This window comes from Rattus norvegicus, chromosome 20, assembly GCF_021556685.1.
Source record: "Rattus norvegicus strain SHRSP/BbbUtx chromosome 20, alternate assembly SHRSP_T2T, whole genome shotgun sequence".
In the NCBI taxonomy this organism is placed as follows: Eukaryota; Metazoa; Chordata; class Mammalia; order Rodentia; family Muridae; genus Rattus; species Rattus norvegicus.
In genome coordinates this window covers 6,338,258-6,358,113 of record NC_141553.1, presented here as the reverse complement: position 1 = coordinate 6,358,113, position 19,856 = coordinate 6,338,258, and the positions used below count along the sequence as shown (strand labels likewise).

The 19,856-nt window shown below is 57.5% G+C and overlaps 1 protein-coding gene across 3 annotated transcripts in view; it reads left to right on the top strand.

Moving 5' to 3' along the window:
* The first annotated feature begins 2,575 nt into the window (after positions 1-2,575).
* The window catches only part of Grm4 (glutamate metabotropic receptor 4), an 89,035-nt gene continuing 71,754 nt past the window's right edge, over positions 2,576-19,856 (top strand). The window contains exons 1-2 of one of the 3 annotated variants that reach the window (XM_087596828.1): positions 2,576-3,218; positions 12,505-13,374. In XM_087596828.1, the coding sequence (XP_087452954.1) occupies positions 12,856-13,374 (519 nt within the window). In that variant the 5' untranslated portion in view covers positions 2,576-3,218; positions 12,505-12,855. 3 annotated transcript variants of the gene reach the window in all.

Below are 19,856 nucleotides of genomic sequence, written 5' to 3'. Positions count from 1 at the left end.
GTGCTGCACAAACACCAGTGAATGCTTGCAACACCACTACTCAGGAGCTGGAGACAGAAGGTCAGGAGTTCAATGCCATTTCTGTCTCAAAACCAAAATGAGATAGTGGGAATGGATACAGTACTCAGGTGACTGGGCCAGGAGAATTGCTATGAGCTCAAGGATAGCCTGGGCTCCATAGTAGGACACTCTCCTTAAAACACCAAACCCAGGGACAGTTGGTGAGATGGCTTAGTGGGTAAGGGGCTTGGCACCGAACTTGCCACCCTGAGTCGCTGAGAACCAACCCCTGTCAGCTGATCACCAGACGTCTGTCAGTGTGCAGAGGTATGACTGCACCCCACAATCACAGGTACAGACGGATAGACACATACACAAATATATTAAAAAAGAAAAAAAAAAACCCAAAACCACAAAATACAAGCTCACTCGAAGAAGGATATGCTGCAGCAGGAGGGAGTTAAGTCAGATCTCAGGAACAACTTCCAGGGCACAGTCCTGGGCCTGCAAGGCAGAGCTGGGCACCCTTCCTCAGCATACAGAGGACTTGGTCCCTGGAACCTCCTTTACCAGAGGGTAGCCTCCTGGAAAGGGTCCTTGTGGCTTTCCCTTCTCCTCAGACGGTGTTGGAAGGAGGCTTTACTCACTCTGGAATCTTGAGATGCACCTTGGCCCAACCTAGTCTGACAGATGGAGAACCCCATGCTCACAAAGGTTGGGGACCCCATATTCTGGGCTCCCGTGGTCTGGGGTGTCATGGCTACCTGACAGAACTAGGCCTCTGCTTGGGACCTACAGGCTCTCAGGCCTAGCCACAGGCTCAGCATCTGTTGGCAACAGTTTCTTTTTTTAATCACTGAAAAACACAGCCTTCAGAAAGGCAGCTGCTGGGGGGTGGGGGATGAGTAAGGCCAGAGTAGAGTCGCTACTGAGGGGCAGGGGTAGGGAGTGCCGGATGTGGTCGTTTTGGTTCTCAATAAACCATGGCCTGTGTAATTTTCAGCCCCATCTATCCGACCAACCAGAGGATGCTGGGAATTATGTTCTGTATGGGAAGTGCCGTGGCTCCCACTTACAGGAGCCCAGAACGGCAGCCCAATTCCATTATGAGGACCTAGGGGCTGGACAGCTAGCGGTGGAGCCACAGTGTGGATATGGCCCTGTCTCTGTCCCCTCAGCGCTGTGAGTGGGGCTGGCCCGTGGTGTCCGTTACACAGGACAAAGCACAGGTGAACGGAACAGCCCGCACACTCCCGTCCGAAACCGCAGGCTGACTTGGTAAAGGACGACATGTCTATGGGTCATTACATGTGACAGCAGCGAGAGTACACAGTTTGCCAACGGATATTCATTCATCAAACACTTCTAAGCTCACTGTGGTCCAGGCACCGTGCCAGGCACTCCGTGAAAGACCGTCAACAGTCGCCGCGCTGGCCTTCATGGTCTGGAGAGCTGGCGATGGGGGCCTGGTGGGGACCAGGGAGAGAAGCAGACGGAGATAGCGCATAGCGCAGTCCTTGCTATCTCCCCCCAGCCCCCCCCCCCCACTCTCCCAAGCATTCCTCTAGAGTCTTTGGAAATCAGGGGGTGGGTCTAGCGACCAGGATGGCTGAGTGTCTCAGGCCTGGGCACAGTGAACACCAGGTGGCACTCTACGCCCTGGACCGTTCCCCAGCTGTTATCAGCCACCCTCTCCCCTGTTTCCCCGGCACTGTAGCATCTCCCTAGGACGAGGCTGGCTACTCCTCGGGGTTCCCAGGGAAGCCGCTTCTGCAGTGTGGGCCTGTTTACAGCTCTAAAAGGATTGCGTGGTCTGCCCCTGCCTTCCTCATGGCCTGCCTCGAAGGCGCCCTTCCGGGATCACCAAAGTCCACGCGAGGGGAAGGGGACAGCTAGCTGCCAAGCTCTTGGGCTGAGGAACTCTTCTTGGGGCTAGTTCCAGGCCACCTGTTACATTGTATTCAGTGGGTCCTAAGGGGGAATTGCTCCCCTAGTTTGGGGGACGCGGGGAGTTAGAGCTTCAGGGTAAGTGCGCTCTTCCCCACAGACCGTGAGACCTGGGGCAGGTGGATTCGCCTTTCGGGGCCTCAGTTTCCTTCCTCTGCAAGCTTGCGACAGAAGTGTGCGAATGAGTATGCCGCAGGGGGGCACACGCCACGTGTGTGCGCGGCTCTGAGAAGCGGCCCCGCGGGTGGGGGGCTCTAGTGACGCACCGGGTGGGTACAGCTCGCCCCTAAGGGTCCCCGAGCTCTGCTGTACTTTGCAGGGTATGCGACGGGAAGCTGGGTTCCCTGACCCTCGACTTGTGGGGGTGAGGAAGGGTCTCCGCCACGTCTTTGGGGTGCCCGGGTTAGTGAGCTGGCGCGCGCACGGGGCTGATGGGGAGGTGTAAGAGGGGAGGGTTCCCGAAGCGGGCGACAACAGGGTGCGGAGGGAGCGGGAGCCGCCAGCAGGGAGGGCGTGGAGGGGTGGCGAGTCCCAGCTTCCGGAGGTGGAGGTGCGGGTGTGTGGGGGTGGACCCGGGCTCTCGCTCTTTAAAAGGCCGGCGGAAGCGTGGCGCGCTCGCCCCGCACTCGCGGCGCAAACTTGCGGGCTGGGCTCGCGCGTGCGGTGCGGCAGGGCGGTGGGCGCCGGGAGCCGTGCGGCCCCCTCGGCCCTCGGCCCGCGCTCCCGGCGCTCGCGCCCCTCCCGCGCCGCTCGGCTCCCCGTGCCAGGCTCGCACGCTCTCATTTTCTCCCCGCCGCTGTCTCAGCCTCTGCCGCCGCCGCCGCCGCCGCCGCCGCCGCCGTCAGGTGCCTGCACCCCGGCCGGCTGCGCTCGCTCCCCAGCCCCGAGCCTCGGCGCACGCAGCGCCCCGCACCGCCTCGCCCGCGCTCTCGGGCTCCGCGGCGGCGGCGGCGGCGGCGGCGGCGGCAGCAGCAGCAGCATCAGCAGCACGGGCACCGTGGCGGCCGCTCCCAGCTCCAGCTTCCCGGGAGCAGCCGCCGAGCGCCGCTCGCTGCTCCGAGACTCCGGCCGCTTGGCCGCCAGCTCCTCCCCGCCGCGCCCGGGACCGCCGGCGGCTCGGCGCCCCGCTTGGTCCGCAGCGTCAGCGCCGCCCGCCGCGGCCCGGGCTCCCGGCAGTGCGAGCAGCTAAGGGCTGGCCGCCGCCTCCCTGAGCTCCCCCGGCGCAGCCGACCCCTGGTCGCGGCGTTCACCTCGCCGATGCGCGGTGAGTTGTGGCCCGAGGGGTACGGGCGGAGGGGACGATGCCCTCCGGCCTCCGGGAGCGCGGGCTGCGGCAGGGACCCCGGCGTTTGAGGAGGTGGCCTCCGTGAGCTCCCTAGTTCCGGGAGGAGGGCGCAGGACTCGAGGAAAGAGGCTTCCCACCGGGCTGGGGTCGCCCCTCCGCTGCCCCCTCGGGGATGGGGCACTGCTGTCTGCGGGTCTGGGGGAAAGTGGGATGGGGGCTCTGACGGTGCTGCACTGATGACAGGTGGAGTTGGCCCCGATGGGGACGGTGACACCCGCGCGCCCCCTCTGCGGAGAGGCTAGGCTGTGGGGGCGCGGATCGTGGTGTGAGCCTTTGCCCCGTGGTCCTCGGCCAGAGGGCAACGCCAGCTCCGCGTTGAGGCTCCCTGCTCTGAGAACCGCGTCCAGCCGGGGCACCACCTTCGCCACTGGCTGGAGCCGAAGCGCCTCCCGCCCGCAGCCGCCGCCGTGGTTTGCGGTGGCGCTGCAGGTCTGGGGTCTCTCTGCAGCCCCGGGACCGGAGGTCAGGCTTTCTCTGGACACTTGGGACCATACCCTCTCTGAAACCCTGGTGAACTGAGCGTCTCTAAGGGCTCTATGTGAGCACGCGTGTGGCGGGGGAGGTCCCTGCTCTCGGGTCGGTTCCCGGAGCCCGCGGGCAACCGTGTCCCCTCCCCGCGCGGGGGCGGGGCCGAGGTGGAGGCCTGACTGTGCGCTGCGCCCCCGCACCCCGCACCCGGCGCTGCGTGGCTGTTTGTGCTGAGCTGGGGCAGCGGCACAGCGGCGGGGAGTCCTGAGCCCAAAGGACGAGCGCCCTCTGCCCCTTAGGCCCTGAGCGACAGACACTATCCGACGATCCTTTCTGCAGGGGGTATCTGGTTTCTTCTCCTTGCTCTCCTAGCTGTCCCTGCCCCCAGCTAGGGGGAAACTGGCTTTTGGGGACACCCTTTGAACTGGCTTTCAGGGCTAGGGTGCCACAAGCCACATGTGTGGCAGTGTGATGCCACCCTTGCTGTGAGTCTGGCTGGAGGTGTGTGTGTGTGTGTGTGTGTGTGTGTGTGTGTGTGTGTGTGTGTGTGTTCGCTCTTACAACCCAGCCACCCCCCTCTGCTCTGGATTCTGGATGGGACTTAGGGCAGGCAGAGAGGGGCCAGGACTCTGAGGGTGACCCTGCTGAGCACCTCCGGTTGCTAGAGCGACTCTCACGCTCAGCCTAGCACCCAAGCAGCCCCGGGTAGACGTCTTCCCTTCACATGCCAGCTCCCTACCTCTCGGATGGTTTGGTCTTGGCCTTCTTTCCCCTGGGCTCAGTTCCCTGCACACGGGAGGAGGTGGCAGCCCTTTGGTGAAGAGCTGAGAACTTGGGAAGTTTCCTCAGCTGCTCCTGTGGAAGCTCAGAGACGGTCACGGGAGTTGCGGGGGACCATCACACAGGGCCATTGCAGGCCCTGGGCAGGCGGCAGCGCGCTGTGGGTGTTAGTTCTGAGGAGAAGATTGCTTCCTGGAGGAGCCCTCAGCCTTGGTCAGATTCTTGTCTTTGGTGGGATCTTTGGGCTCTGTGCCCCTGAGTCTCTGCTCAGCCCTGAGCTGCACGCCTGCCCTTCCAGAGAATACTGTTCTCCTTGCCTTAACCATTCAGGGACAGAACATCCCCAGAAACAGTTCTTTGCCCTGGAAGCTGATTGTGTTTAGCCTAGAGAAGAGTTCCATGAATGGTGGATTTTCAGGCATGTTCAGAGTGGGCAGTGGGGCTACTCTGCTTCATACAGAAAAGTCTGTGAGCAGGCCGCAAGATAGGACCGGGCCCGGAGCTGAGCAGCCTGCCTGGTCTCTAGTCTGGCCTTCCCCTCCTCCTGTGACCCGTGTGAGTGGCTTCTGCATGCTCTGTTTCTGTCCGAGGTGCGATTTCTCAGGAGCTTGGCAGTCAGCCTGTGAGTGAATAGTTTGCTGGTCAGAGGAGCCTGAAAGGCTATCTATGCAGTCTTGGCCCTCCCTGTCCTGAGGGCCCCACAGCTGGTGAGAAGACGCGGAGCAGAGCCTACGGACTCCAGCGCCTTGTAATTATAGCTGACAGACCCATCCTCTCCCTACAAGCTTGGAGCAGCAGCCCCTAATTAACACCCACCCCAAGACATCTGCCCACCCTGCTGTCCTCCTCCCGGCCCGGAACCCAACTTTCCAGTGGGCAGGCCCTGCCAGGGGACCGGGCAGCTGGGCTGTCAGCTCCTGCAGAACGGCACCTTCTGCCACCTGGAGAAGGCATGAGGGAGCTGGCAGCCAGGCCTCTCAGCCCTGCTCCTGGTCTGACAGAAGACCTGTAAGTTGAGCAGGCCCACCCCAAGAAGAAGCAGAGGGGCTTGGCGTAGAGACAAGACCTCTATATTTCCAAGAATGTCAGCTCTGCCCTAGTCAGCCAGGGTTACCAGAAATGCACTGAGAGGAAGCTAGAAGCTGGTTCACCAGGGTCTGAGTTTGGGTGCCAGCAGCACCGGTGTGAGGAGGGGACAGACGTGCCTGTGAGCCGATGCTGGGGAGTCTCGGCCAGCCTAGCCCTCAGCCAGCCTAGCCCTCAGCCAGCCTAGCCCTCAGCCAGCCTAGCCCTCAGCCAGCCTAGCCCTCAGCCAGCCTAGCCCTCAGCCAGCCTAGTCTCGTGAATGAGCTTCCTATTTAGTGAGTAGACCTACCTCAACGAACAAGGAGGAGAAACTGAGGGAGACACCTGTCTTCTTCTGGTCTCCGTGTGTGTGCACAAGCAGGCATGTGTGTGTGCACCACACACACACACACACACACACACACACAAAGATCACACCCCCATCCCATGCATGCATGTCCCTGCCTGCGGCCCTCGGCCCTCGGGGAGCAGACTGGCTCCTCCGTCCCCCTTAGCTGCTCCCTGTGCAGCAACACCTCTCTCTGCCCTCTCACTCCTCCCTCCTGAGTCCGTGGTTCCCCTTCCCCAGCCAGCTTTTGCTCCTGCAGAGAAGCAAACACCCGCTCCTAGCTGGCCTAGTCCAAAGCTTCCCCCACCTCTGAGTCCCATGAGCTCACAGGCCTAAAGGCAATTCTAGTGCCTCCAGTTTCTTGGTAGAAGTGGCACCCGAGGACAGTGCTGGTCACCCCTTAAATGAAAGCTGATGCCCCCCCTCCAGTGAAGTATCATTTCATGAATGTCCCTGTACGGCAGTCTCCTGGTGGCAGTCAGGTGCTAATGTGTGTGCATGCATATATTAAATGAATTGGGTAACTCGGTGCATAATGGCATTATCGGGACCCTGTTCAATTAAAGTAGATATTATCTGCAGTAATTGGGAAATGACAGCTCATAATGACAGCCTGTGCCATTTTAGGCCCAAGTGAGACAATCTAGTTAAGCCACCGCTCTCCTGGAGAAGGCAGGGCCAGGGTCATTGTGGTAACTGTAGGACCAGGAGAGCCCAGCTGCTCCTGTGAACCTTAGCAAGACATTCGGGGGGGGGGCATGGGCCAGATTTTTGGGCTCTCTGGGCTACCCTCCACATTCATGAGTAACAGAAATCAGCTCTTGTGCCTACTGGGTCAGAGTAGGACTTCTAGTTAAAACAAAGCCACTGCCCCGATGCAGGGCTGTCTTCAGGTTCAAATACAGAGATGAGAATCGGGGACTTGAATTCCGCAGCTCCAGGCAGGCACTGTCGGTCACAGACACCACAGCGACTTCTGGCCCATGGCCTTTATGTGGCCAGTGTAGGGATGGAGTCCTGTCCTCAGCTGTGGCTTGTCCACAGCAGAATGAATTGGATAGGGCTAAGCACCGGGTTTCTGGTTCTGGCAGTGCTGGGGTGGGGGTGGGGTGAGGTGTTGGATTTAGGAGGAGGGCAGGACAGGGAGGGAGCAACAGTGGAGGAGGAGGCTATAGCAACACCAGCTGTCCGACACTCCTGGGCTTGGGTCTTGTGCAGGGAAGCTGGTGACCATGGCAGTGTCGAGGGATAGGGAGAAGAGGGAGAGGTCTGGGCTGTTGGACTCCGGGCCTGAAGGTTGGGAACAGGCAGTGTAAGCTTTGATGGCCCTAGAGAAGGTGGGCAGCGGGTGTTTCTGGCCTAGAGTTGGTAAGATGGATGGCTGAGGCCCTGAGGAGACGTTCTGCTGACCTGTGGCCTATGCAGGTGCCTGTCCTTCTGGGCTTCTGTTTGTCTTGTTGCCGAGCTCAAAGCTCCCATTTCTTTGTCTGCACAGCGGCCATGGGGTCAGACTTGACCTTAGCCAGTTACCCTCTGACCTTTCCCCTCAGCAACCCCTCTGCTCCCTCCCTGTCCTCTGGACCTGCTGTCCAGACACAAAGGTTAATCACCAACCTCAGGGCCTTTGCCCTGTGGTCCCCTCCTGGCTTCTGTCCCGGAATCTCAGAGGGTATCCTTCCCAGCTTCCCTTTCTGTTTCATAGCAACTCCTCAGAGAAGCCATCCCCAAGACCCCTCTGGGTACCTTCCCCGACCCCCCTGCAGTACTACATGGCTTTTGGGCCTTCCTTCACCCCCAGTGTCAGCCGCACAGGTGTGTGTCTCTGAGGCACAGCAGGGCAGGGGACAGCGTAGGACCACAGCCATATTTGATTGAACGGTCATGCAAAAGGAAGCGCGTGTCCCGCGCTCAAGCACACACAAGGGTCTCAGGAGTTTGAGTTGAGGGCTGAGTCCTTCCCTGTGGACCGCAGACACTGCTACTGATTGTCTGTCCTCGATCTGCCTCAGTGGAGCTGCAGGACTGGCTCTGGCTGGGCGGGACCTGTCTCTGCCTGTCATTGATTGAGCGTGTTATTTTGTGTTCTGAACCGTGGATGAAGCACGGGAGATGTAAAAGAGCTGGTCACATGGGCCAACTCATGGGCCACTCCCACCCCCACCCCCCAGCATCAGCGAGACCAATATTTGTTGTAGGAACTGGAACAGCCAGGGCAGATTTCCTGGGGGGAGGAAGGGTCTCTGCCATCACTGGAAGGGCAGGGATACAGGGCAATGGGTGCCATGTTTTCTACTTCCTGGTTTCCATCAGTATTGAGCTGGGACATTACTCCCTGTGTCTTCCCTACCTCCTGTTCCCTGTGTATGGGAGCTCCATACACATTTCTCCAGTCACCCCTGGATCAGGGCTGGGCTCTGGTAGAACCTGAAGGTGTGCCTCGGGGTATGGGATGTGGGTTTCAGGATTCCGTGGGTTCCCAGTCTGGGATCTTTAGCTACTTGGTTTGTGGTGTTTCCAGAGCTGGGTACTAGCACCACACCCTCTGTTCCAGCTGTTTAGTAAGTCTGATCGGCTGGGCGGGAATGTTCTAGATGCCTCGATGCCTTGGTCCTGCCAGGCAGCCCTGTTTACAGCCTGAGACCCCAAGTTCCACCTTCAGAACCACTCTGTGTTTATAGCGCCTTATGAGTGCAGTGCGGGCCCCTGTGGAGGGGCACGGCCCCCTTTGCCCCTCCCTGACATCTACTCTCCACATCAGGCTGACGAAGTACGGATGGCATGCCAGGGTGCAGAGGCCACCGAGGACACAGCCCACTGCCCGGTGAGAGGCCATATGCCCGTGGGTCTGCAGTGCTGGTCTCAGGCAGGCGAGGTTGTTGTAGACTTGCTCACTGTGGGTCAGGGGAGGTTTTGAGTGACCTGCTTCCCGTGTTCGGGCACTGGCCGGGTCCCTTTGGTAGGACACTGGCTCACAAACTCATCCTTTGCTGGGTAGTGTGGTCCTGGGGGTGGTAGGGAGATACTCAGGCACGAAGAGGGAAGAGGTCCCTGGTTCCCTTTCCTCTTGCCTTTGAGGGTGTGAGATGTGGGCCAAGAGGTGTCTGTACAGCTGAGCTATAGAACAGTCCCCACTCAGCCATTCAGTCTCCTGCTCCATGAACACCGGGCTGGCCGGAAGCACAAGGTATCCAAGATGGCACAGGCCACTAAACTGAAGATCTGGAGTGAGGCTCAGAAGGACTGAGGTCTGGGTGCTGGCTCTCCCTACAGCATCCCAGTGATGGCTGGTACCCCCCACCCCACCCCAGAGTACCCACACCTTTCCCATGGCACAGGCTCAGAGGATCCAGTTAGTGGCTCCTACCTCATCCAGTGAGGAGGGACAAGGCCACTCCTTGTGTTCTGCCCTCAGTCCTGGTGTTTGGGTTTATATATCATTGGGTCGGTTTTAGAAGAATCAAAGTCAGCTCGGAGAAAGATGACTGGGGTTTTGGTGAATCATGGTTTTCCGGTTCCTTCTGGATTGGGCCACGCCTGGGGAGGAGCAGTTGAGGTCGGAAAGGCGTGAAGGACCTGCTTGAGAGGACATTGCCAATGTGACAGGTTCCCGAGCCCTCCCACACCACCCTTGGGTGACCCAGGCTCTCTGGGGCTCTACCCTTCACAGACTGTAGCTCATCTCAAGTTCCCTTCACAAGCTCACCAGGGAAGATTAGACTCTGGAAGGTGCCGGTTGGCTCATGAGGTGATGCTATCCACCCTGAAGCCAGCGGGATTTGGGAGGCGGGTCAGGGCAGGGGCAGTGGGAGGGGAGCAGGAGGAAAGGAGAGAGAGGCAGCCATCCTGGGGGCTCCTTCTGGGGAGAGGCGCCCCTAGTTGCCCTATTTGAGTTTCCCTGGCTATTTTGAAATTAGTGGAGGGAGAGAGTCTGGAGCCTGGGGAATGGACTTCATGGACTTCAAAGAGCTCCCCTCTCCTCCCCCATCCCTGCACAGGTAGAGACCGGAATCCCCAGGGCCTCCGTCTGCCTCCTTTCTGGGTGTTTTTACTTCTTCTTGTTCCTATTACAGCATCAAAAGACGGGGTTGGGGGGTGCGCTGAGGAGGCTTGTCCACCAAACCCTTTGGAGGAGTCGGGCCTGTCAGGGGAACCAGGGGACCTGTTATGGTCAAGGACTGGGGTCCAACCCCAGGGGGAGGCACGTGGGAGGTTTGGCAGCGGAAGTGCCTTCAGGGTTTCTGATTCTGGCTCTGCTTGTGTTGGGCTTCCTTCCCTCCATGCCCTGACGGTTCCCACACGTGGGCTGTGGGAGAAGCTGTCAGCGAACCCCTGGAAAGGGCTGTAGGCTGTGTGGGTCCACTGTCATAAGCTGTCTCGTGTAAGCTTGTACCAGCTGGCCTTGGGCAGTTCACACTCTGTCAGGGTGCAAACCCCACCCCCGCCGTGTGACACCCACAGACACAGCTGTGAACCCAGAAGGCCTAAGCAAGGCCCACCACAGCAGTGGGGGTGACCTCAGGGCAGCCCACGTATACACTGGCTCTTTGAGCCCTGTGTGGTTGAGCCACTTAGTGCTGTAACTGCTCCCTCTGTGGGACTGTGGGACAGGGCTGAACATTCCACCCAATCCCAGGGGTGTGTGTCATGTTTCTCTCCTGCCCCCTTAGTTGTTTGAACCATTCAGGAACCTCTTGGCGTGTATGGCGTGTCCTAGAGTCCATACGCAAGCCATTTCAGTGATGGCAACAGTTGTGCCGGAGAGGCCTAGACTGGAACCTCCCCCAACTTACGCATCTGAACAAGAAACCCAGAGGAGATGCGCTCACCTAGAAGGGCAGGGTTCAGCTCTGGGACCCTCATGGTGACCCCAATCTCTTCCCAACTGCCTACTGCCCAATCCAGCAATTCCCAGAGAGTGGATACCATAAAGCCATTCTCTCCAGGGGCAAGTGATGACAGGCCACCGAACAGAGGTAGCCTTAAGACCGCCCCTAGGACACTGGCTGTAGCTCCAGTGCCAGGTCCCTGGGTCTTGGAGAAGGTGGTTCTTCCAGGTTGGCCATTCACTCTGTTTCTAGACCTGACACATCTTGATCTGCTGGGTGTCTCTGGGAGAGTTACGGGATTCCTCAGGCTACTGTTTGCTGGTGGAACCAGGCTAAGTGGAATTCATTCGTCGTCCGTCCGCTAGAGCCTTGGTTGTTGAGGGGCTGTTGCAGATGGAGCGTTTGAGGTCTGGCCTTACAGCTCAGTGGTGGAGAGCTTGCTTAGGCTGTGCTAGAACTTGGGTTCAACCCCCCAGCCCCTGCAACACTTAGTGTGAGGACCCTGGGGGCCAGAGAAACCAAGACCCAACGCTGTCATCGGTCTGGCCTCTTTCCCTCTCCTTGGGCTTCACTAGGACTGGCAAGTTGGGGAGAGATGTTTTCTAGAACCTTGCTGGGCCTTGATGGAGGCCCCCCATTTCTAGGGGGAGGTTTTTGTTTTCAATCCAGGCTCCAGCTCCGTTTCTAGGTGCACAGGAAACAGGCACAGAGCAGCCTTCCCTTGAGAAACCCATGAAGAAGGGGCCATGGGGTCACCTCTTATCCCAGCCCTGACTCAGCTATCAGCCATTCTCCTGGTGGCCTCTGAAGCAGAGGGAGGCGGCTGCTGGCTTCAGTCGGGGAAGTTGGGTGGGGGGAGGCAGAATCCCCAGGGGAAATTAGCCCAGATTAGCTGTGAGAATGAGGAAGGGTTTTGTTTTCTTCTCTCCCAATGCAGATAAATATTTAATCACAACAACAATAAACAACTCTGATAGAAGCAAAGTGCTGAGGCCCAGGCCACAACCTGAGCCCCACCGGGGCAGACAGAGATGGAGGGGGGCCAGAGGAGGAGGAGGCCGAGGCAGGGAGACCCGAGGGACAGGAGGAAGGAGCCTGGCTTTGCCCTCTGCCTGGGCACTTTTGTGGCTGGGGTGAACATGTGGAAGTGGGTTGCAACCTCTGGATCCCAGATTCCCACTTTTTCCCAGCCTTTGGAGTTACAGCTCATGGCCTGGGTTCAGCCAGCATCTCAGCCTTACTGGGCAGGCCTGGATCCTGGGTTTCCCAAACAGCTGTTTCTGGTCAGAGCCACGAGCTAGGAAATATCTGTGGAATAGAGGTCTCCCAGGGCCTGGGTTTTCTTTAATTCTATCATGAGGTTCGACTGGCAGGGTTGGTATTTTCCCATAGCTTCTGAGGGTCGGGGGGCCTGTTCCTTCCCAGCTATGTCTGCTGTCCCTAGGAGTATTCTCTCCGAGGCCCGGCCTCTGGGGACAGTGGGCCCTGGCCAGCGAAGGTCTTCAAACGTGACCCAGTTTCTGCTTCGAGCTCTGCATTTCCCCAGGAGCTGGGCCGTGCAGCGCTGAAAATCAAGAAGAGATTTATGGCAGCTTCCGAGATAACCTCTGAGTTCCCTCTCCCAGGCTCCTGATGAGAAGTCACAATAGTTAATGTCTGCTTTGGGCTGGGTTGATCGTCTCTCTCTCTCTCTCTCTCTTTCTCCTTCCTTCCCAGGTTGGTAGGAGTGACCCGAGCCATTCTCTCCTCGTTGATAAGATTCCCTACCAGGATAGGAGCCTATCTCCCTTTCCACAGCAGGACACAGAAATCTGGCCTTCAGTACTTTGGGAAAAGGATCTGAGACCTCCCGGAGCTCTGACCACTGGCTGTCATCTGTGGCTCTGGCCTGTGTGGGCCACTGAGCTCTACTCAAACATTAAAGAGGAGGAGGGGAGATCTGTGGAATGGGCCACCCCGTTGGCCTGCTGCATTACTGAACCTGCGCTGTCCACACGCGCCCAGATCATGGGACCCAGGGCCTGCTAGGGCTAGGAGCGGGGCCCAGTATTCATGGGTCTCTAGGCCTTTCCGAAATGTCCGGGAAGGGAGGCTGGGCCTGGTGGTGGGCCCGGCTGCCCCTCTGCCTACTCCTCAGCCTTTATGCCCCCTGGGTGCCTTCATCCTTGGGAAAGCCCAAGGGTCACCCCCACATGAACTCTATCCGAATTGACGGGGACATCACACTGGGAGGCCTGTTTCCCGTCCACGGCCGTGGCTCTGAGGGTAAGGCCTGCGGGGAGCTGAAGAAGGAGAAAGGCATCCACCGCCTGGAGGCCATGCTGTTTGCCCTGGACCGCATCAACAATGACCCGGACCTACTGCCCAACATCACGTTGGGCGCCCGCATTCTGGACACCTGCTCGAGGGACACCCACGCCCTGGAGCAGTCACTGACCTTTGTGCAGGCGCTCATCGAGAAGGACGGCACGGAGGTCCGCTGCGGCAGCGGGGGCCCGCCCATCATCACCAAGCCCGAACGAGTGGTGGGTGTCATTGGAGCTTCGGGGAGCTCCGTCTCGATCATGGTGGCCAACATCCTCCGCCTCTTCAAGGTTAGTGTCCTCCGTGGCCCAGGGTGCCTGGTGGATGACTCCTTTCTCCCCCTCTTCCCGACTGTGGGAGAGACCACGAACGCGGCAGCGTGGGATGAGGAACAGGGGCTCGGTGCTGTCCATGGTCCTGAACCAGAACCTGCCCGGGCACCTCCTTTAGACCCTGAACCCGGAGGGGATTGGAAGTATGTGAAAGAACATTATTGAGAGGCAGGCAGGCAGGCAGGCAGACAGAGACAGACAGACAGATAGGCAGGCAGACAGACAGACAGACAGAAGACAGGCGGATGGATGGGAAGGCAGACAGACAAGATATAGAATGGAAACCACAGTGTTACAGATTGTTGGGGGTAAGAAAAAAAAAGCAAAACGTTTGTTTTGACATTGTTTTCAAATAATTGGCAATTCCCAAGAAAGATGTGTTTTCTTCTGGTTAGTTGAGGAAGCCCCTGGTGGCCCTCCCAGCCCGCCCTTCAGTTCCAGCTGGAGGAAAGTGTCCTGGTTTTCAGATGGGGGCGGGGTTGTGGGTCAGGAGCGTGAAGAGAGAAGGGGGTTCAGCTAAACTCCAGAGCCAGCCAGGCTACCTGAATCTAGACCTGGCCTCCCTCCCATCCTCCCCTCTGCCCTCTGCCCTCTGCCCTCTGTCCTCTGCCCTCCACACCTTTCTCCTCTCCCTTCCTAGCCCCTCCCTGCCCCCTCCACCACCTCCCTTTCTTCTCTTCCCGGGGCAAGAGCTGCTGATTTGCAATTCAATTGGAGCCAAGTGCTTGCTAAGCTGCTAAAACAACTGAAAGCTACTGGGGAGAAGGGAAAAAAAAAACGTTACAAGCATTTTACCAATAATTATGCACCAGCTGCCCCACCCCCAAGCCTGCCTCTTTTGCTCTGTACGTGGTCTGAGTGGTGGTGGTGGTGGTGGTGGGGGAGTGGGAGGAAGCGGAAGGGATCTGAAGAGCCCGCTGGTCCCCTCCTTCCCTCTGACTCTGACCTCCGGGGCCCCTTTGTTGTGGTCTCCAGAGCTTGCTGAGGTCTGGAAGTGGCTGTCTGAGCCACTAGGGGTAGGAGGAGAGGAGCGGATCCCTCTCACCTGAAGCTCATTTGCTTAACTCCGAGGATGCGTCAGTGCTGGGGGCGGTATGTGTGCCTCTAAGGAAAAAGGGGAAGGTCCCTGTCTGATGGGGTACAGTTAAGTCATGGCGAGTCTCAAGTAACCGTGCCCTCCCCACCCCCACTGCAGAGTGTACCCTGGCAGCATCTTCAGCCATTGTAAGTGTGTGTGTACTCCTGCTGCGGCCCTAGGATGGCCTACTCCTGGGCCGTTGGTCTGACTTGATTTGGGTGCAGGAGCAGCAGGGAACCTCTGAGGAGATGCTGTCCCTGTCGTGGACATTTCAAGGAGCCTCTGGAGCCCCATGATCCTGATCCTCTCTCGTGGGCTCTCACAGTGCTGCCCCGGAGTGAGCAGCCTCGTTGGGTCCTCCCATGAAGAGGAGGGGACAATGGGAAAACTGGGGCTGGCTGTCCCAGGCCTGCTTCTGTGATGGTTGGGACTGCTGAGTCACTCAAGCCCTGCCTGGGAGGGAGGCAGCCTGGGCCACCCCAGTGTGTTCCCAGTGATGTTTGGCCTCCAGCTCGTGGCGGGTGAGCTTTACATGGATTCCTGAGACTCTCTTCCCAATGCTCTAGAATGGAGGGCTTCTCGGCGTCTCCTTCATATGGGGAGAACCCTTATGGTTCTTCATATGGGAGTATCACTGGCTCCCTGACATTCGGGATGTTGAGGCCACAGAATGGCCTGTCTCGATGTTAGACTTCAAAGTATACTCAGAAGGATATATCCGGGGACAAGGGGTTGGCTAGGGTTCTGGTGATATTTTACCCAAGGGCAGACACAGTTGCCATGGTATGAGCCAGAGCTCAGGGGGTCCTTTTCCTCTGTCCCTCTGTCCCTCTGGTCAGATGTGAGGTGGCTTGGCTGCCAGATCTGTGCCTGCTAGGACGGCAGGGATTGGTGTGTGTTGTGAGGTAGGCAGGCTACATTGACTGATGGTCTAGAGAGATGGGGGGAGGGCGGGGAGGCAGAAGGCTGTGGCCTGTGTTCCCTGGGTTCCTTTTAGTGAAGTTAATGGTTCAAGCTGGGGACAAGAGGCTTCTTCTTCACTAATGAAACCGAGAGGGAGATGAGAGAGTGGACTGGAAACTCAAAAGCCATTTACGGAAGCAAGAAGGTTAACTTGGGGAGGGCAGAAGGAGAGCTGGAGAGCCAGCTCAGTGGTGTGTGGATATCTGTTCCCCTGTGTGTGTGGGGGGTGGGGGTGGGGTCACTTCCGGGCTCTGCCTCCCAGCCCTGACAGAGACTAATTCTTGCGGGGGTTCTGATGTTGTGATGGCTGCTTTCCTTCCGTTTGAGGGGATTCCAGGGGGGCAGCCTGCCTGGAGGGTGCTACTGGGGTGCAGTCAGGGCTAGAACTGCGTGCTCTGGGCGTTGAGGCCACAGAATGGCCTGTCTTGATGTTAGACTTCAAAGCATACTCACAGGAGCGCGTATATCTGGGGACACGTTTTCCTGTAAGGGGCCAGGTCTCCTTGCTCCCTCTAGACTGTGAGCTCACACAATCACACAGTGAACCAAGAAGATGTCTCTGGGGATCCGTTCGTCCTCATCCTAGCATTCTCATCCATCCCGACCCTGTTTATCGCCTTAGCCTGGCCTGTCCTCGCCTGAGAGGAAGTCTGAGTGTGTGGAGAACACCTTGCTGAGTTGAGGGTGCAGAGTTGCTAAGGAGGATGTGGCTGTGCACGCCATGTGGTGGTGACAGCTCTGGGCGGGGTCAAGGCCTGAGGTTTAGTCCTGGTGCCTCCAGAGTCGTTAAGGCCACTTACTGTGTCAGGCGTTTGCATTCGTGTGTAAATGAATCGGTAGGATCTTCTGAGAGCAGGTGGCCAGGACAGACTGAATGTCCCATGTGGGGCTGATTGCCCGAGTGATGTGAGGCCGTGACCTGTGCCCTTGTAAGAACTCCGAGGAAGACAGACTTCCTGAATTACTAATCCTTTTGCATGGGAGAAAGCTGAGGCCTGGAAGAGAGGCCAGCCAGAGTCCTTGATGGATTTGGGCTGACCATGTGGGCAGCCCTATCCTCTCTTACTGTCTTCGTTGGCAAGACGAACGGCTACCGAATGCAACCTCCTTGGCCAGCCGGGTGGAATTAGGAGGGTGGGGTCTGAGGGAGGGCAGCTCAGTGCCTGGTACACAGTCAGCCCGCAGGAATGTCACACCCAGCTTGGAGCCAGGCCTCAAGTCAGCGTGAGACACTCCACTAAGGCAGAAGACCCGGGAGCAGGCAGGCTGCAACAGACGGTGACCTTTGAGGCTGATCCCGGAGAGTTCCCGCCATCTGCTGGGCCGTTCTTCCTTCCTGTGGGGGCTTCGAGCTCAGTCCCGGCTGAGCAGCCAGTGTCTCCACAGGGAGTGACACGGCTCTTGTTGGGCCTGGTGAAACAGGAAGGGCCTTTGAGTTTCCCCAGCCCGGCTGCTGCCCTCATGACCTGTCCCCAGGACTCTTGGGAGTATCGTAGCAGAGTTGAGACCAGATTTCCTGTGGAAGAAATGGCCTTGGTGTTTCAGGTATGGAGGAGAGGCATTTTGAAAGTCCCCCACCTTCCCACAGCAGTTCATGGCCCCGGAAGACGTTGACTTCAAGGCCCAAAGTTAGGACTTAAGACATGGGGCCCTTCCTTCCTCTCTAGCGAGCAGCTGCTCGAGTTCATTCTGAGCTCATCCTGGGCTCAGCCTCTCTCCAGTCCTCCCTCCCAGCCTCTTGCTGGGCCCTGCCTTATGCTTCTCCACAGACTGCTCAGTGTCTGGAACCACCTTTCCCCCCGCTTCCTCCCTCAGTTCTTCTTTCCTCCTGCAAGGTCTCATGTGGCTCAGGCTGGCCTCAAACTTGCTGTGTGTCTGGACTTCTGATTCTCTTGCCTCCACCTCCCCAGCTCTGGGAAAGGGCAGGCATTCATGATGTCTTTTGTTTGTTTGTTTGTTGTTTGTTTGTTTGTTGGTCAACTTGACACAAGTTAGTTGTCTGGCAAGAGGAAGCTCGATTGAGGAAATGTCTCCATCTGTTGTCAAGTCTTTGGGGAATTTTCTTGATTGATGATTGATGTGTGCTTGGGGGGTGTAGCGCACGGTGAGCAGAGCTACCCCTGGGCTGGTGGTCCTGGGGTGTTTAAGAAAGCAGGCTGAGTAAGCTCTGGGGAGCCTTGAGTTCATGCCCTGGCTTCCCTCAGTGATGGGCTCTTGTTACCTGGAAGTTTAAGGTGAAAAGCACCCCTGCCAAGTCCCTTTTGGTCACGGTCTTTATCACAGCACTGGAAACCCAAGTCACACCACGGTACCCAGCTTACCTAGTGCTGAGCATGGAATCTGGGCTTTCTGGATGGTAGACCGCAACCCTACACTGGACCACACCCCAACCCCTGGAGACACCTTTCTAGAACCCAGACTTCGCACCGTGCACGGCAGGGTCAGTTACTGCCGCCGGAGGCCTGTGCCCTCCGATACCCCTACCCCTGCTCTCTGAGGGTGCACTCACACCAGCCACACTGTCCTCGTCATGCCCCTGAGGACATCGAGCTGTTTTCAAACCAAGAGCTTTTGTGCCTAACATCCCCCCTGCCTGGAATCTCCTCTCACTTACTTATTTAGATAAGCAGCCCCCTCTATGTCGTCCTGCCTGGTTTCAAACTCACAAAGATCTTCCTGTCTTAGTCTCCTGAGTCTGGGATTAAAGGCTCTTCTGGGCCCTCAGCCTGGGGCTCCTCTCTGACCTGAGATCAGTTTCTCCTCATGGCACTCTTTGAAGCTGCTTTCACTGTTCCTGTCGCTCACATACATGTGGACGTATCTGTCTTCTCTCACCCTTGGCTCCCCTTCTAGACCAGATGTCATATCTAGTCCGCTCCTGTTATCCTATGGTCTATGAGTTACAGAAGGCCTCTAGGGTCCAGACGTGTCTGGTCCGGGCCTGTGCGCTGTGCATCCCCTGGGACAGATATGAATTTAGCCAAACACAAAACAATAAGCTTGCTTAGACCTAGTGAGGGGCCGCAGAGATGCCAGTGCAGGAGAGCATTTGCTGTTGCTGCAGAGGACACGGCTCAGTTCCTAGCACCCATATCAACCCCTTCCAGGTACCGGACGTCCTCCTCTGGCCTCCGTGGGAACACACACACACACACACACACACACACACACACACGCACACCACACACCACTGACACATAACTAAGTAATAAAAATAAACTGTTAACAATTATGGTACACACTAATACACATACACATACTATCCCACATACACACTATCACACATGCACACAAACACACACATACACAATAAATTAGTATAACAATTTTTTTTTTTGTTTTGGTAAATTACGAGGCTTAAAAAGATTGCTCAGTTCCCCGAGTGTGGGTTCTGTTGTGTTACCATGTCAAAATTTTGGATATACCTGCAACTTTAAAATGGTTTTGGGGGGTGGGTCCTCAAAATACAATGTGTCTTGACGTGGGAAAGTCCGTGGGGGACACAGCCATGCCTGCCTGGTTCCTGCTGTTGACCTACAGCTTCAAGAACCGATCCGGGGATAGCACCCATCCTGCTGGGGTTTGACTTTCTATCCGCAGGGCTCATGGGGAGGCCAGAATGGCCGGCCCACCTGAGGGACGGGGCAGCTGATACAGCTGAGGTCTTGGGCTCCCCTGTAAGTTTCTGCAACAGGAGAGAATGGCCGAGGTCACCTCAGTGGGTCAAACCAGTGTCACCATCTTTTTTTTTTTTTTTTTTAAGATTTATTTATTATGTATAAGTACACTGTCACTGTCTTCCGACACACCAGAAGAGGGCATTGCATCTCATTATAGATGGTTGTGAGCCACCATGTGGTTGCTGGGATTTGAACTCAGGACCTCTGAAAGAGCAGTCAGTGCTCTAACCACTGAGCCATCTCTCCAGCCCCCAGTGCCACCATCTTGATGCATGCCTGCCTCCACCTCCGGTTACTGTCTTTGAATTCTTAGTGTCTCATCTAATACCTCCTCCCTGTGAAAGGGACCAGTGACCATCCGCCATTGGAGGTTTGTTTTGATAGAGTCTGCGCAGCCTTAGCCCAGGGTGAACGAGGTAGATGAAGGGAGCTTCTAGAGTGGGGAGTGGAATGATTCGGCAGCAGGCACACTAGCCTCAACCGGGCCCTTCTCCCCGACATTCTCCCTGCACCCCTAGCAGCAGGGCTCATGTCCCCTCCATTTGCTCAGAGCCACACAGGTGAGATGTAGAGTCTGAGTGTGAATCGGGCGCCTGGACCCAATCCACCTTCCTCCTGTCTCTCGAAGTGGGCGTGGGGCTGCTCACTGGGGGAACCTACAGTGTGTGCACAGAGTCCACACGCTTCCTTCATCGCAGGAAACGTGGCAGCAGGTAGGC